We start from the raw sequence: 17,147 nt of genomic DNA on the forward strand, positions 1-17,147 counted from the left end.
ATATCGTGTTTCGATAACCGTAATGGGCAGAGCATAGATAGCCCATTGTGTAGCTTTCTACTCGTTTCAAACAAACCACATACAAGTTGTACACAAACTTTACGTCCGTTATTAATACACCAACATGATCATTTCAGTACTAATGAATTAAACTAATGTATATTCTTTTCCATCAGAGATAATATGACAGTTTATATAATATTCGTTATTTCAGCATTCAGCTCATAAACACTATAGCCTTACTTGAACATCCCGTTATTTATTTCGCTAACTAATCTAACAACGTTATAGTTTAGCTGAATTTATGTTTGTTATTAGAGTATTTAGCCTAACAACATTGTAGTTTAGCTGACATAGCATTCTTTATTTCACTACTTAGTCCAACAACACCACAGTTTATTTGGCATCATGTTTGTTATTTCAGTACTTAGTCCAGCAACACTACAGTTTAGTTGACATCACGTTTGTTATTTCAGTATGTAGTCTAACAACACTACAGTTTAATTTTACCTAGGAACAACTAACACACCAAGATGTGGTATTTCATATAATTCACTAACGAACCACCGAATTTGTTTCTATTACTAGAAGTTATTTTAAGTAATGGTATCACTAATAAGTTTCTTGGTATAGACGATAACATGTGGAAACTATTACTTTAAAAGCTAACTGAAATCTGTATTTATTCTTAAACTTTATCCGGTTACTTTGGTTCAGTGAATGGAAACATGAGATAATGCTCCTTGTGTGTAATCTGACATTTAAAACTCTAGGGGATTGGAAGGAATGTTGGTGGTGAAGGTTTAAACTCCATCGCTATGTGAAATTCACCAGCTGGAGTAAGTTGCCTACTCGGGCCATCAGAAAAGACAAAAAAAAAAATCTCCGAATTCTACTCTCAGTACACTCATCAGTGTTGGTGGTAGTTTTTTTTTAAAACGTTTAGACTTTAGCGCCATTGACTGACTTTAGCCAAGGGGAAGGCAAAACGTTTTAAAGTTTTCCTTCAGTAACGTGTGAACACCTCTGACATCAAACATAAAATGTCAAAAATTAGTTATCGACTTGGGTATTGAAGTTCAGAAGATTAAGGCAGCTGGTCAACACCACCCACCGCCAACTTTTGGACTACTTCTTTACTAACAATTAGTGGGATGGAACGTGACATTATAACGTCGCCACAGCTGAAAGGGCAAATACGTGTAATGGCTGTATTTGAACCTGCGATCGACAGATTGCGAGTCAAGCGCTCCCTAGCCACCAGGCCTTATTATTAGTGATATTACGTTACGTTTTATACTATATCCTCCTTCCTCTCCGAAAAGAAAAGTTCATCATTGGAAATTAAAGTTACTGAAGATATAATACATATTTCTTACGAGATCTTTAAATGAAACTAGGAGTGAGAGTAAGTTTGGGGTGAAACTTATTTAACTGGAAATTAGTTTTGTTCAAGATAACCGATGGTCTTTTGACAGCAATACGTAATCAGCTAACTATGATACATTCAATTTGTTTCCAACAATTTGTGAAGGACTTCCGAAACATTTAATTTTTCATTGAAAACTTCCCAAAGTTAAGAAACTCTTCACATCCATAGGTCTGGTACATTGAAGATTCATTTATATCAGTGGTTTACAAACTGTGTGTCGTGGTAAGTTGCCAAGTGTGTCGCGAGAGTTTTACCAAACGAAGAATAATTAAGAATGTAAAGTACAACAACAAAACCAATCAAATCATATGACAGTGTCATGTGAAGATATCACGTGAACCAAGGTTTAGGGTATCATCAGAGAAAAACGGTTTGGAACCACCCCGATTTAGATCATTGAAAATATTCTACGTAAGAGTTGGAACACAATTCTAAAATAAAGGTACAACAGTGAGTAATGTTTCACTGAATTACTATTTATCCTGGTTTTTGCTCTTTTAAAAGATGCAACATACTTTAGTGTTACGTATAGTCATGATACCTTCAGATACAATTATCTGAAGAGTCCTTCTTAATATTACCTTAAAGATATAAACTTTGGAAATTTCTACTTCATTAAATTTCGAGAACTGGTTAACTTGTGTGTTGAAATCTGTCCTGAGTTTAGAAGTAACAGAACAGAGAGAAGGCAGCTATTTCTAATGACTTATTTCCGTTTTGGAATTTCGCACAAACCTACACGAGGGCTATCTGCGCTATCCGTCCCTAATTTAGCAGTGTAAGACGAGAGGGAAGGCAGCTAGTCATCACCACCCACCGCCAACTCTTGGGCTACTCTTTTACTAACGAATAGTGGGATTGACCGTTACATTTATAAGGCCCTCACGGCTGAAAGGGCGAGCATGTTTGGTACGACGGGGATTCGAACCCGTGACCCTCAGATTACCAGTCGAACGCCTTAATGCACCTGGCTATGCCGGGCTCCTACTTGTTTTCGTAAAACGCAGAAACGACAATTTATTTGAAAATGTAAAAAACAACAACAAAACGTCTGTCTTTAGCTTTAGCATCTCAGTTGTTCTGTGTTTTTGAAAGTATATAAAACATAAGTTAAATCACATTGTGTTAAAAACTTTGACATGTTCAAATCCTTTATGTTACTTAAAGTTGTATCTACTACTCATTACGACTTGTTTTCAAGATTAATTTTATAATTAAGATTTTTGTTTCTTTTAATTATAATGGTTTATCTAAATACTATATAGATAAATAACTATCTTACAAAAAGGAACTCGTCTCCTTCACTTCGACAGTTAAGTAAAGGTTTTAATGTAATCTCATTCATCTGGTAAAGTGTGTAACTTGGTAGTCTTGGTGTGTTTGTTTGTTGAAGCACAGAATGGGTTAACTGTGCTGCGCTAACTACGAGTAGCTAAACCGGATTTTTACTTTTATAAACACTCAGACTTAACTGAGAGTCACTGGGAGGCAAATCCACGAACCTTGAATTCTTGTTTAATGAATCCCACGCGCAGCAGGTCATTCCCTAAATATTAACCCTAGAATTAATTACCTATCGGGTCTATACCAGATAGCCGTATTTTATATCTACGTTTTTTTGAACTAAAATGTTAATGGAACCACGACTTTGTTAATAGGCTCCTTAATAACATGCAAATCTTACATAAAACTTAAGTAGAACGATCGTCAGTATTTCAATTAATACTACCGACAGCTGCAGGAATGGTGGGAATAGTAACTGCGCCTAACTGGCCCTAGATGGGAAAGCAGTGGCCACAACAGATAACCCAATTACTTCACCTCATTTTTTTTAAAGGGAGTATTATAACAAACGTAGAGAAATACAACTCAATACTGTACAATAAGTGAACCTCGCCCGCATTAAAATAAGAATTTCTATTTAGAACATATGTCTGCACTAGAATCCTGCATAAAGCTACACAGTGGGCTATCTGTGCTGTGCTCACCATAGGCATCGATACATGAATATTTAGTATCATAATCTTAAGGCTTTCCGCTTACCCATCGTTGGGTGAATAACAAAGCGCTAGAATTATTAAAACGATAACAAAAATAAGTCGAACTAAAAATGTCATTTTTATCACGTCTGTTGCTCTTGTGTGAAGTAAACATTTTAAAACAGAAAAATTAAATTAGAAACTGAAGTATGAATAACAAATATTTAACATGGTGAATATGGAAATAAGTTCTCACGTTTTGCTATCATAAAACTAGTGCCGACAAAAAATATTATTTTACGAATTTTGCCATTTAACTAATTTGTTCCAGATAAATCTTTAATGTATTTTTAGGTTTACCATTTAGTTTACAATTATTGAAGCTAAAGAAGGCTTTCAAAGAAGAATTTTATTTTCAACATGGAAAAGTACAGATATTGTAATACAATCAAAACTACGCAGAAAAGAACAGGCATTGGTCTACTTAAAAAAAAAAAAAAAAATCGAATCCCTCAACATTTGGATTTCGTTATTTCAGTTTATCTTGAATCCTACCTGTATTAGAATTATAACCATACAACAACAAAAAGAAAAACCTTCCGAAAAACCGCAAGGAAGAACACCCTCGAACAGAGCATTATTGGCCATTCCAAAGGAAATTCGGCATTCGGTTTGTGCTCTTACACGAAGCCGGTAGATGTCGCTGCTTGTAATTTAACTGCAATTAACCAAGCTATATAATACAATAAATAGAGGAATACATTATAAACTTTAGAAACACCAAAATATTTTACTAATGAATATTTAATAACAATAAAAGAATGATTAAATTTCATATGATTAAAATATCGATAGAAAAAGACTAATAAATTTAATTAATGAAAGTCGTCAAGGTGACGAAGAATTATTCATTACTCAACCAACTGCTACTTTCTCGTACATATAGCAACTTAACATCTACACTTTTAAAGCGACACACACAGACAAATGGCACGTAAACTATTCTATAATTTAGATACACGAGGAGGTGCTCTTGTAATAGACTATTACGAACAATCTCGACCAATGAACGCTTTTTTTTCTAGTCATGTTATTGAATCGTCGGGTGTGTTCGAGCGTTTTCGGCGGAGATTCGGAAGTTGAATGTCATGTTTCGTGAGCCACAAAGAATGTAATCGTTCAAATTCAATCTCGGTTGTCAATGGCTGCCATATACATTTTGCGTTGAAACTTTACATTTCGTAACACGACTACATAAAACCTGTCTCCATATAAATAAATAAATAAACATCAGTACTACGTACGAGTTTCCTGGAATTGTGTGGAAATCAAGTATAAGCCAAGATTACGAAAAGCAGAGTATATAACATTTTAATGGGTTTATTTTATGGAAAGGATAATTTTAAAACTCGATTTTCAATCTTTCAATACCCATGGTATTGATTTCACTTTCTCCCCGAAAAATAAAAATCGAGAAGAGTGGCAAATTACAACATTCCTCTTGGGTGCCAAATAAAACACGCTGATACAGTAAAACTTTACGAAAATAAACCTAACCTTATCTTTACAAGTGCTTTCAGCTTCGTGTAGTTTATGACACTTGTTCGCAAGCGTATACCGATACGTCGGGTTTAAATTATTTTCCGAAACTCTATTAGCTGATATTAAGATAAAGTCTCAACTCTTCAGTCCGTTCTGCAAATTGTAAAAACAAGCAACTAAACATTTGGAGGAAAATTACACAACTAGAGGGAGTATGAAGATTAGGTTTGGATTCGTCATGGTACGAGAACTATCGCGCAACAAGATTGCGTCCAAGTTTTCTTCCTCCTCTTCTCTACCATGTTTGGTCATGTCATCACTCAGCTTTCCAAAGTTTTCTAAAATGACGGATCTTAATACTCCAATCATTTCCTGGTAGAAAGAGATTCCTCAAACAGTAGCGCATCAGGACCAAAATGGAATGTTTCATCACAGATAATGCGTCAGGCGAACTAATCACACCAGACTATTAAAATGTCTTGACTAGTGGTCATTGTGACCTTTATTGTAAATACCTGGCAGGGGGACTCACATTAAGCATTGGAATGTTACACAGTTATATATAATCTACAGAATTTTTTAAGTTTTATTGTTTCACATATATAAAAAAAGGTAATTATTGGACTTGCATACTGTTCAGCACCTGGCACGCGAGATCTCATTATTCTAGGACTACAATCACGTGGTAGGAGACACAAAGGATCATGGGAAGTAGTACACCTATACGTACATCATTTGGTAGGAGTGAAAGCACCTTTCTAGAAGACAATGTAGATAAACAGGTGTTTCTTGAACCAATGAGAGTTAGTAACTTTGTAATATAAACTGTCCCTTCTAACGTGATCTCGCGCAGTTTTGTTTCCTAAGTAACGATTTACGAGACTTAAAATTTTCGCCAGTATGCTATATTTTAACTGGTGCGTTTCACGCGTATGGAACATTTGTTACTTTTTACACATATGGAATAGTCTAATGAAGTAATTAACACATTAATGCGTGTGTTTATATATGTATACACAATTTAAATTACCAAACAGTTAGTAACGTCTTTACTCTTACCAAAAACATTTATAAAATTAACTGAAAAAAAGAAAAACTGATCAAAGCCAAGAAAAAACAAACCCAAAAACTGCAAGCGACTCATCCACTTTGAGATGCCATCTGACGGAGAAATTTTAAGATTTTTATTCAAAAACCCACCAAGACTAGTAACTACTCAGGAATAGGGATTACATACACACACCACTCATCCATACAGAGTTTCGATTTGATGCACCAAAAACTCTGTTCTTTCTCCCTCTGTTTTTATTTCAACTTTTTCTATTTATCCCGCTGTTAACCTTTCACAAAAATAGATTCTGATGGAAGTGGCTATGGTGGCAGTAGAGTTGGCTCTAATTATTATTACTGTTATTTTGAGAAGCCACAAAAATTACGGATGGTTTGTGGTATGTGGTCGACATTGCTTTCTCAACCCCTATCTTTGAATGCATACACAGTTACAGAATGCTAATCGTTCCTGTTGCATGCAGGGAGCTAATATCACTAATCCCCATGTGCACTTATTAAAAACAAAACAAAACTGAATGAATTCATTGATAACCAAATATAGATAAGATTATTTAATAATAACCAAATGTGATTACACAGTAACACCAGAAAAGGTTTTAGGCATGCAAAGCTAAAACGAAAGCATATTAAACTTAATTGCCGATACACGAAATAAAATAAGCAAGTGAAGGAAGTACAACGTTTTGAGGTCAATACATTCAAACAAATACGTAAATGTTCTTGACAAATAGGCTAATGTTCGTACAGACATTTGTCCAAAAATACACTGGTAGAACTTAACAAAATTTAAAATACTTTAAGGTAAAGGTAAAACTGAAGCTGACAGACGTACCTTTGGTCATCCTTCGTTAATAATGATTTTAATGGCGAGATCATAACAGAAGACAGTTAAATTTAAAAGGTCTTCTGGTTGCAAAATTAAAATTGCTAATCATTCTTTGTGACCACACGAGTTATACGACCTTAAAGGATGACCAAACATTATTATACAACGGCCAGATAATTAGGACAATAATTAATTAAATGAAAGAAGAAAACTATCGTATCAGACACTTGCTAGACTCGAGCCACGTATGTCGTATGCGACATACGTTTACAAAGTGTATAAAAGTTACTTTGACTTTTTGGAAATTTGGTGTAGAAAGTTCTAATAAATACATGTCATGACTAGGATGCTTAGAAACAGGAACCACCAAACTTCTGGTGATAAGAACTGTACTTCAGTATTCAATGAAGGGTTAGTTTACAACAGAGTCAAAAGTCCGGAACCCTTCCCTACCTTCATCTTACACGTACGTCACCCATCCACCCCCTGACCCATGATTTTATTATGTCTTGCACTTGCTGGTCTTGAATGACACTTGGAGAACCCTATTACCCAGGGTGTAACCATTCAGGCTCTGAATGGCAACTAGGGCCTCGTCGTAATTGGTCATCGTCACAAAGCCAAACCCTTTACACTTGTTGGTCTGCAGATCTCTGATGACCTTGACGCTCTGTACTGCTCCAAAAGGGCCAAATAACTGCCACAAGAGGTTCTCCTCGGTGTCAGGAGCGAGGTTGTAGATGAACATGCACCATCCAGAACCATTTAAAACGTTTCCAGCTAAGAGAGAATTGGTTGCCAGCAAATCTCCTGCCAGAGGGGAATACCTGCGGAGATATAAAATGTCATCCTGAAACACACAAGTTATATCACCGGATACCACAGTCTTAATAATAAGAGATGTAATCATAAACACAGACGTCATCTTCAGAGACATATTCTTAAACGCTTTAAGCCTAAATGTGCCAAATGTTCACGTGCTTTGTAACTTTTTAGAATCGTGAACAACTTGTGTGCGGTCAAAGGTTTGTCATAAATCTTTAAGCTAAACACAGGTTTCATGAATGGGCATTATCCAATAAACATAAACATGTCATACCATACAGATGTTTAAGATAATACTAGTTGGACGTCATTTGGAGATACTACACTCAAAGGATATATTTAGTTGAGTCAAATAAATGGACGTTGCTTTTAAGAATGTTTTTTCTACACTTATATATCATGTGCCGTTATAAACGTTACCATCAAAATCATTATTCTAATAATCTATATATGTTATTTGGAAACTTCTTTACCTTGCACAGCGATGCATTTTTAATAGTGGGCCAAAATCTCTGACGATAATGTGTGGTTTAGAGATTATGTTAGGAACTGCCGAATGTACAAGGCTTAGCATAACATTAAAATAAAATAATTCGCTCGGGTTATGATCCTCGTGGTCAGTATCTATTGAACAAATTTTGTTAACCGCTTTTTTAGAGTTAATTTTCAGGCTAATCGGTACATAATAAAAGTGGTTTGAAATTTTATTATAAGTAAATAGTATGTGCACGTGAGTAATATGTTGTAAACTAATACAATTCATATCACGTGTCTTAACGTGTCACGTTATGTTTCTTTTGGTGTTCCTTTGTTTTTAACCGTTCTTGTTTCTTTTAGATACTTTCTTGGTTTGAAAGAAAGCTTCATCATTTCGATTAAGATTCGTAGAATGACAAAATGTTTATAAAGAGAAACACACAAAAAAAAACACTAGAATTTATTGCGTTACATATAAGACTAAAATAATAATAATAAATTTAATTAGGGCGTTTATTAAATATAATACAATATATGAAGTTACAACAATAGATATACATGTTTGTTCGTTTTTAAATTTCGCGTAAAGCTATATGACGGCTGTCTGCACAAGCCATATCTAATTTAGCAGTGTAAGACTAGATCAGTGGTTCTTAACCTTGTTAGAGGTACTGAACCCCGAAAGTTTCGTACATGCATTCACTGAACCCTTCGTAATTGGAAAAATAAAATATGATTTTTTCAAATTCAAAACATAAGTAGATATTTTATTAGTGCACAAAATGAACCATGCATCAGTTACACAAAATATCATTGTGCTCAAAGAACAAAACCAACAAAACATGAATTTCACACAAAAACATAACTCAATGAATATTTAATGCAAACCAATGTGACTTTTGCTGTTGACTTCAAGAAACAAGTTCAGAAATGCGCGGCTTCACCTTGGCAAGTGGCCTGGCATGGCCGAGCGCGTAAGGCGTGCGACTCGTAATCCGAGGGTCGCGGGTTCGCGCCCGCGTCGCGCTAAACATGCTCGCCGTCCCAGCCGTGGGGGCGTTATAATGTTACGGTCAATCCCACTTTTCGTTGGTAAAAGAGTGGCCCAACAGTTGGCGGTGGGTGGTGATGACTAGCTGCCTTCCCTCTAGTCTTACACTGCTAAATTAGGGACGGCTAGCACAGATAGCCCTCGAGTAGCTTTGTGCAAAATTCCAAAAAACAAACCTTGGCAAGTCCCACTCTCATATCATTTTCGCAACAAAGTCTGTTCCTTTTCTTCGTTTTTATGTCTACCATCCTCGAAAAGGATTGCTCGCAAAGATACGTTGCAACAAACGGTTTGAGTATTTCAAGGGCTTCTTTTAGTAATAAGATGGTATGCTACGATTTGGTGACACCAAAACGTTGAGAGCGTTGTTGTTCTGAAAAGTTGCTGTTGAACCTGGCTCTGCTGAAGTTCAATAATTTCGTCGAGGTATTCATCATTGACATCTGCTATCGCAACACTAAACGAGAACGGCTGTCTCACCCATGCTGGATATGACTCTCTGGTGGGGAAGTATCCCTTCGAGAGACTTTGCGAGCTCATCTAAGTGCATGGCAATTGCTTGCTTCAGTTCCCCGGGTACAGAAATGTCTCCGATTTCAGACACATCTTCGATCTTACTTACACGGTCGTCCAGCAGGGGGAAAGTTTGCGAAGTTATCATTCTCTGTTCGTCGTTTCCATAACGATAGCTTTTTTTGAAAAGCCTTCAGGTTTCCTTCCGCTTCTGTTGATTGAGAGCATTGAAGATATCGGCCATGTACGCCAAAATGAGAATGAACTCAGATTTTTCGAAGCAATCTGCATGACAAGGTTGGTGCTCTCGCAAAAACAGGGCTAATTCCACACGCATAGCAAAAACACGATTCAGCATCTTTCCCCGGGATAACCACCGAACGTTAGAATGGTACAGAAGTACCTCGAATTCAGAGCCCATTTCATTACACAGCTCTTTGAAGATGCGGTGCTTCAGGACACTATTTCTCATAAAGTTCACACATTCCAGTACAATTTTTAATACTTTTGCTAGTTTTGAAGGGAAGGTTTTTTGTTGCCAACGCATGCCTGTGCAGAACACAGTGCGTTACAATGATGTGTGGTGCATCGACTTTCACCAGCACACCAAATCCAGAGTTTCGTCCCAGCATGACTGGAGCTCCGTCCGAACAAACTGCAGAAACCATATCCTACGAAATATCGTTGTCTCTGAAGAAGTCATCCACAACTTTCTTCACGTCGGCTGCCTTAGTTGTTGTTATAAGAGGCTTATAAAATAAAAAATCTTCTTTTATCTCGTCGTTCTTTACATAGCGCATGAATACAACAAGCTGGCTTAGATTGGAAGCGTCGGTGGTCTCGTCGAGTTGAAGGCTGAATTTTGCTGGGCTTGAAATCAGATCTGCAACTATTTGAGGCAAGATGTCATCGCTCATGTCATCTATTCTGCTGCTGATGGTGTCATTTGAAAGAGGAATTTGGGATAACTTATTTTCAGCAGCTTTTCCCAGCATGATATTCGCCATCTTCAATGCAACTGGTTTTACGAGTGCTTCACCAATGGTGTGTGGTTTACCCTGCTTTGCGATCAAGTACGCAACTTCGTACGATGCAGTGAGGATCAAACTGTCGATGGGTACAAAGCCGAGAACAGGCAAAGTAGCCTTTTCATCGAACCTGGCTCTCTTTACCTTGGATTCAGCAAGTGTTGTGTTCTTGTATTTCCCATCTCCATGCAGCTTTAAGGAGTGTTCTCTTAGTTTTGCCGGTGCTAGACTAGAATTGCTCAACTTGGCATTGCAAATCATGCATTGAGGACGCTGACTCCCATCATGTTCCGTTATACACATGAATCCATATTGTACGTATTCGTCCAACCACTTTCTGTTTTTACTCGACATAGTTAGTATGAAGGGATTGAAAGATTAGGAAGAAAATCACAAATGATGCACGATTACTACTGTCACAAGTCGACTGCTAAGCGCACGAAGTTCCCTGCAGCACAGATATTAAGGCCAAGTGATGTGACGTGATCAGCCGCAGCCAATGATGGCCAAGTGGAGCATGACGTCACGAACCATACGAGTGGGATGAACGGAACGGACACACACATAGTGCATGTGTCTTGACCTCCGTCGAACCCCTGAGACTGACTCACCGAACCCCTGGGGTTCGATTGAACCCAGGTTAAGAACCACTGGACTAGAGGGGAGGCAGCTAGTCATCATCACCCGCCGCCAACTCTTAGGCTACTCTTTTATCAACGAATAGTGGGATTGACAGTCACATTATAATGCTCCCACGGCTGAAAGAGCGAGCATTTTGGTGTGACGGGGATTCGAACCCACGACCCTCGGATTACGAGTCGAGCGCCCTGGTGGTTACCTGTCCATGAGTAACAACGTTCAGCTTAAGGCTGACGAAATAACCCGAGGATGGCGATGGGAGCTCTGAGGATTGTTTGAAATGAAAACAAATATTAACTTAATGTTTGCGACAGATTTACAAGAGGTCCTGCATAGACTTCAAGGTAGTTTATCTCTGAATGGGTGGCAGAAAGTAAAAAAAAAGTTAGGCCATCACTTGGATGCATGTAACCCATCATGATGTGGAGGTAAATCTAAACGAGGAAGTTGATAAGAGAAGACAAATCAAGGAAATCGTTACTGGAGGGATATTGATGTCCTCTGTACTAAAAAGACGTAAATGAAAACCAGGGTGGTCTACATCACATCCAAAAATACTAAAATTGTTGGATAAAAAAGTACTGTGTGATGTAGCAGTCTTGTTGTGAAAAAAAACTGTTATGGAATATTGCATTCTTTGAAGTGTTGGAAAATTTTTAAAGGATGTAGGAAGACATAAGAAGCAGCAGTTAAAATATATAGTATAAAAGTAAAGAATGTGAAATCAACAGGACAGAACACAAGCACAAGGACACTGGTTTCTACAACAGTGTGTTTTTCTTATAACAAAGCCACATTGGGCTATCTGCTAAGCCCATTGGGAGGAATCGAACCTCTGATTTTAGCGTTGTAAATTCGTATGCTTACCGCTGTACTGGCGGGGGACTTTGTACAAGAAGTGGTCAAGGTCCACTGTCTGAACCTCTTGGTTTGTCATTTAATGCTCAGTGTTATTCATGCTAATTCTGCACAGTATCATGAAGGCTTTTTTTGATATACTTGTAATTCGGTTTCGCTTTACGAACGTTTCTGTTCCAATAAATTTGCTGCTGTAATACCTTTCATTCCGATGTTATATAATGTATCAATATTTACTAAAGAAATTACTATGCGCTAAAACACATTCATTTCGTTGTAATCAAACAAATATGTGGAATTTTGAACGTGCACATAGCACGTTAGGCCTATTATTTTAACTGTTTTTTATTTGTAATACAAGAAAGCTTACTTTGAACATTGTAAAAAAATATTAAGCTCTATTGTACAAGTTTGACAGTTAACATTTCGATTAATTACACATTTTAAAATTTTGTTCTTATTCTTCAACAATGTGCCTATAGATGGCGCTAAGAAAGATGCTCAGTAAATATTGATTCTGTGATTCTGTACTATTTATTGTTAATTTATCCACAATATTTATATTTAAAAGAACAGCATTAACGTTCTTTCTTATCTTTATGTGCTATTGAAAGATTTACAAAATTTAATATCTGGAAAAATAGTTAAACTGAAAAACAGTTACCTAATAAATGAAACGTTTCTGTCAAAAAACTAAAAATGTTGTTCCTGAATCAGCTAAACTGCAGATAAATTTGACATAATCAGAACCACAAAATAAATTTAAGTTAAACAGAAAATTAATTATGTATTAAATAGGTTGTTTCTAACAAATAAAACATCATTTCTCATTCAACTGAATTGCAGATGAATCTAACATAATCACTATCACAAAACAAATTTAAGATAATGAAAGAAAAAATTAAAATAGAAGGAAAAAAACGATCGATCTCCAAGCAAGGTCAAATACCCTGATTTCTAGGGTACATCTGGCTCCATATTATAATAGTGGGATACGTCCTAACATCTTTAACTTTTAGCTTCTCATTAAACCAAATTTTGTTGTTTTTATTTAAAGTTTTATTCGACAATTATGGATTTTTTGTTTCTTGAATGGAAAATTAAAAAAACATAAATATATATATAGTCAGTTTCTCGAGCCAAATATAATTTGGAATAATTTACAAGATGTAACTTAAAAGTGAATATTTAAAAATAGGCGTTAAGAACTTGTCGCTAGGAGCCGTTGGAATCGCGTACCTGGAGATCGGCGACAGGGTAATGTACCTGAAGCGGTTAGCTGGATGGTGGATGGGTCCAGGAAACGGACGCTGAGGAGTCAAGTAGGCCGCCAGGGGCGCTAGTGCCTTTGCATTGTTGCTTGGATTATTTGCAAATTTCACTGTTATTGGTTCACTACTGCCGTCGGGAATGGTGCTGTGTAAGTGTTTAATAGCTCTGTCGGCTTCTAATCGCTGGTCGAAACGCACAAATCCGACACCTTTAGACAATCCTGCAAAATTACCCACAATCGGCTTAACTATTAGAAGAAAAAAAACAAAAATTAGCTATTCCGTTTTCAGTCTCGGAAGTTAACATTTAAAACGTTATATGTAAAAATATAGTTTAAAAAATAATTGTTCGTTATAAAATTAATTATAGAAGGCTTAACATTGTATCTAACATGATGTTACTATACATCACGTATTAAAAGGATGGGGGGAGTCTGATCTGCATGTTTCCTGAAAATGGCCAATGTTTTCTTCTTGTTTCTTACAGTTTGGAACAACCCTCGTTTGTCATGTCTTTCTTAACTTTATATGAGCAAATATTTTGTATTCCTAACTCTTAACAGACAAGGTCTTAGTACATTCAGAGTACGAGTCCCTCACGTGGACCTGAATCTTACCTTTCACATTATCACAGAGGATTCGCGAAGTGATGATCCGACCGTAGGGGGCGAACATATTCTCCAATTCCTGTTGGGTCATTGACTTTGGCAACCCACTAACGTATAGGTTGGCGCCCTTGATGGCCTCGCTACTTGGTCTCGCATAGGAAACCTGGAACAAACCACTCACGCTGAATTATTGAGTTTTAGTCATTGCCTTGTTTACTGATTATTTGGAAAACTAACCAAGTAAAATGATTTACAACTACGAAAGAATGTACTCGTTTCCAGACTACTCGCTAATAATTATTATTGGAGTGAAAAAGAGATAAGGGTCTTTTAATTTGTTAATATGGAAAAATTTATCACAGAAAATTTTAATAATTTAGAGTTTCTTTATTAAATCCATTAAATATTAATTTTTGTATGGATATTTCAACATTAACAATGAAATATTGTAATTATTATAAATTATACAAACTCCAAATAATTGTAAAGTTATAATATTTGTAATAGAAGACTATGGAACATTACTATTGTAATAGAAGACTATGGAACATTACTGTTGTAATGAGGATAAATGAAAATATTTTCTTTTATAAAAATATTTAAATTTATATCATTATCAATTATTTTAATTTATAAATGTATATAATGTGCCTTTACGTCAGATATTGAAGTATTTTCAATTTCTAATTCTACCGGATAAATAGTGTCGATAACATTATTTATTTCAGGATTATTTATGCTAGTTAAATCACTTATATATCTGTGAGTTGAAGTAAAAATATCTGGGTTTATGTATTTTTCAATAAACCTATTCTCATAAAAATAAAGATATAAGTTTCTAACACAAGTAGAATAGTTAGCTCCAAATACAACTGCTATTACTTGTTTAAATAACTATTTACTGAAAAAACTCTAATTATTATAAATTCAGAAACTTAATATATCTGCTATGTTTATAGAGCTAAATTTTCTCTCTTCCAGTACTATGAAAGGATAATAGAACTGCTCTATTAATGAATTTATAACAGAAATAAAATCCTTTAATAGAACTGTGGTGTAGAATATGCTAAAATCAAATGTTTGAATATTCTTTACTTGTTCACAGTTTCTTACATATTGTAAAAATAGGTTATTATCTTTATTATTCAAAACGTACGTTTCCTATTATTAATACTTACATTTTAAATTTTATCAAATAAAATATTAAATAATTTATTTAATAAAATGGCTGGTTTTTTAATAATTGTTCTCATGGAACAAGAAATAAATCTACCTTTAATTTAAAATTATGGGACTTAGAAATAACATACAAAAAGGATAAATCTACACAATAATTTGGTTTAGAATAAAGTTTTTGTAAGTTTTAATTATGTCATTAATTACTGTATTTTAAATGTTTCTGTACTGTTATTCCTTTTATCATAATTAATGTATACAACTTTTTACAAATGATACCAATATTACAGTTAGCTTTATCAGTGAAAATCTTAACATATTTTTCTTTTAATTATTGAATCTTATTTTTTAACTGATTAAACGATAAATATATTTGGTAAGTTAATTTTTGTACGAGATAACTTAGATCTTTCTTTAAGTGGAGAGAACTTCTATTTTAAAACCATCTAGGTGGATAAAATATAATATAGTTAAGTTTCAAAATGTATTCATCAATATTGTTTTCAATAGGTTTTATAATATTTTGCTCATTACATTTGTTGTAATTCTCTATTTCGATTCTTTTCTAAGTATTTCACGTAATATTTTATTTTTTATAATTTCCAAGTTACCAGTAACACCATGTTTATGAAAAGTATATATGAATAAATAGACTATTTTCACACTCACAAGGTAAGTTATTAACAAAAAAATAGACCAAGTGTTGGCGGTGGTGGGTGGTGTTGGAATTGACTGTAATGTTATAATGCTCCTACGGCTGAAAGGGCGAGCATATTTCTGGCGGAATTCTAGTCCTTCGACTCGCACATTGCGAGTCAAGCGCCCCCTAACCTGCTGTCTCTCAAAATACTAAAATAGGAAAACAAGGTCGGTTGTATAATATTGATATCAACAAACGTGTATTTGCACCCTGGTGAAGTCTACAGGTTACATCGTATCGAGTAAAAAATAATGACTGGGAGGTCTATTTATTATTAATTAATAATAATTGAGAGATCTGTTTATTATTAAGCGCAAAGCTACAAAATGAACTGTTTGAGCCATGCTCATCACAAGTATCGAAACCGTCTGCAGTTTTACTAGCTTTAGTTAGACTAAAAACTCTGAAAATATCCATTTACTTTTCATGTAAACTTGGTTCTATTTTTACTTAACCCTCTTATTTCTTTTGAGTTACATTACGAGTCCTCTTTTGTTACTGGCAGTTTACGCTTTAAAAGAAACATAATTTTTCAAACCCTGAAATGGAAATTATTTTATTTAATTTTGGGCGTTTATGCCGCATAGCTCGGAATTTTGTAGGCCTAAACCACACACATGTAAGCTAGAAAAAAAAAACCCACAAAACTTATTACACAGAATTACAAACAGTTGAAGCGAGGTACGACATAATTTAACATATCTGTACTTACAATTATATGATTGTTAATTATTGTTTATAAAACGAAAGTGGTGCCATAAGACATTTCTAACAACCTTAAAATTTGAGGGAAATGCTTTATGTCGTTTAGTCCTTCCCTTCCACAAGACAAAACAAATTGGCATGAAAACCAACCAACGTTTGTCTCTCAACTATATTATAGACTGCCACCGAAAACTCTACCTACCTGGTTATTATATTTTATTTATAAATCAACATTTTTTCTTGCTTTTCGCTTATCATCCAATTTTAAAATGTTTGCTTTACTGTTTGAACAAAGATCTACATGATGGGCTATCCCGTGCTGTGCCGTCCATCAGTATTAAAATCTAATTTCTATTGTCTTCAGAATTACAGCTGAAACACTAGAGGGGGCTTTTCAAAAGGCAGTGATGTCAATTAGTTAACCCTAGAATTTCCCATGGGTGAAG

The 17,147-nt window shown here is 35.2% G+C and overlaps 1 protein-coding gene across 8 annotated transcripts in view; it reads right to left on the reverse strand.

Moving 5' to 3' along the window:
* Positions 1-6,562: 6,562 nt before the first annotated feature.
* LOC143236950 (ELAV-like protein 2) overlaps positions 6,563-17,147 on the reverse strand; it is a 39,321-nt gene continuing 28,736 nt past the window's right edge. For 2 of the 8 annotated variants that reach the window (XM_076475672.1, XM_076475670.1), the window contains exons 4-6: positions 14,130-14,283; positions 13,481-13,733; positions 6,563-7,677 (exon numbers count right to left, since the gene is read on the reverse strand). In XM_076475672.1, coding sequence (XP_076331787.1) covers positions 7,353-7,677; positions 13,481-13,733; positions 14,130-14,283 — 732 coding nt within the window. In that variant the 3' untranslated portion in view covers positions 6,563-7,352. Of the gene's footprint in view, positions 7,678-13,480; positions 13,761-14,129; positions 14,284-17,147 lie in introns of all 8 variants that reach the window. The other 6 variants (XM_076475668.1, XM_076475667.1, XM_076475674.1 and 3 more) reach the window with 3 other exon arrangements.

The sequence above is a fragment of the Tachypleus tridentatus genome, chromosome 13, assembly GCF_004210375.1.
Source record: "Tachypleus tridentatus isolate NWPU-2018 chromosome 13, ASM421037v1, whole genome shotgun sequence".
NCBI classification, from domain to species: Eukaryota; Metazoa; Arthropoda; class Merostomata; order Xiphosura; family Limulidae; genus Tachypleus; species Tachypleus tridentatus.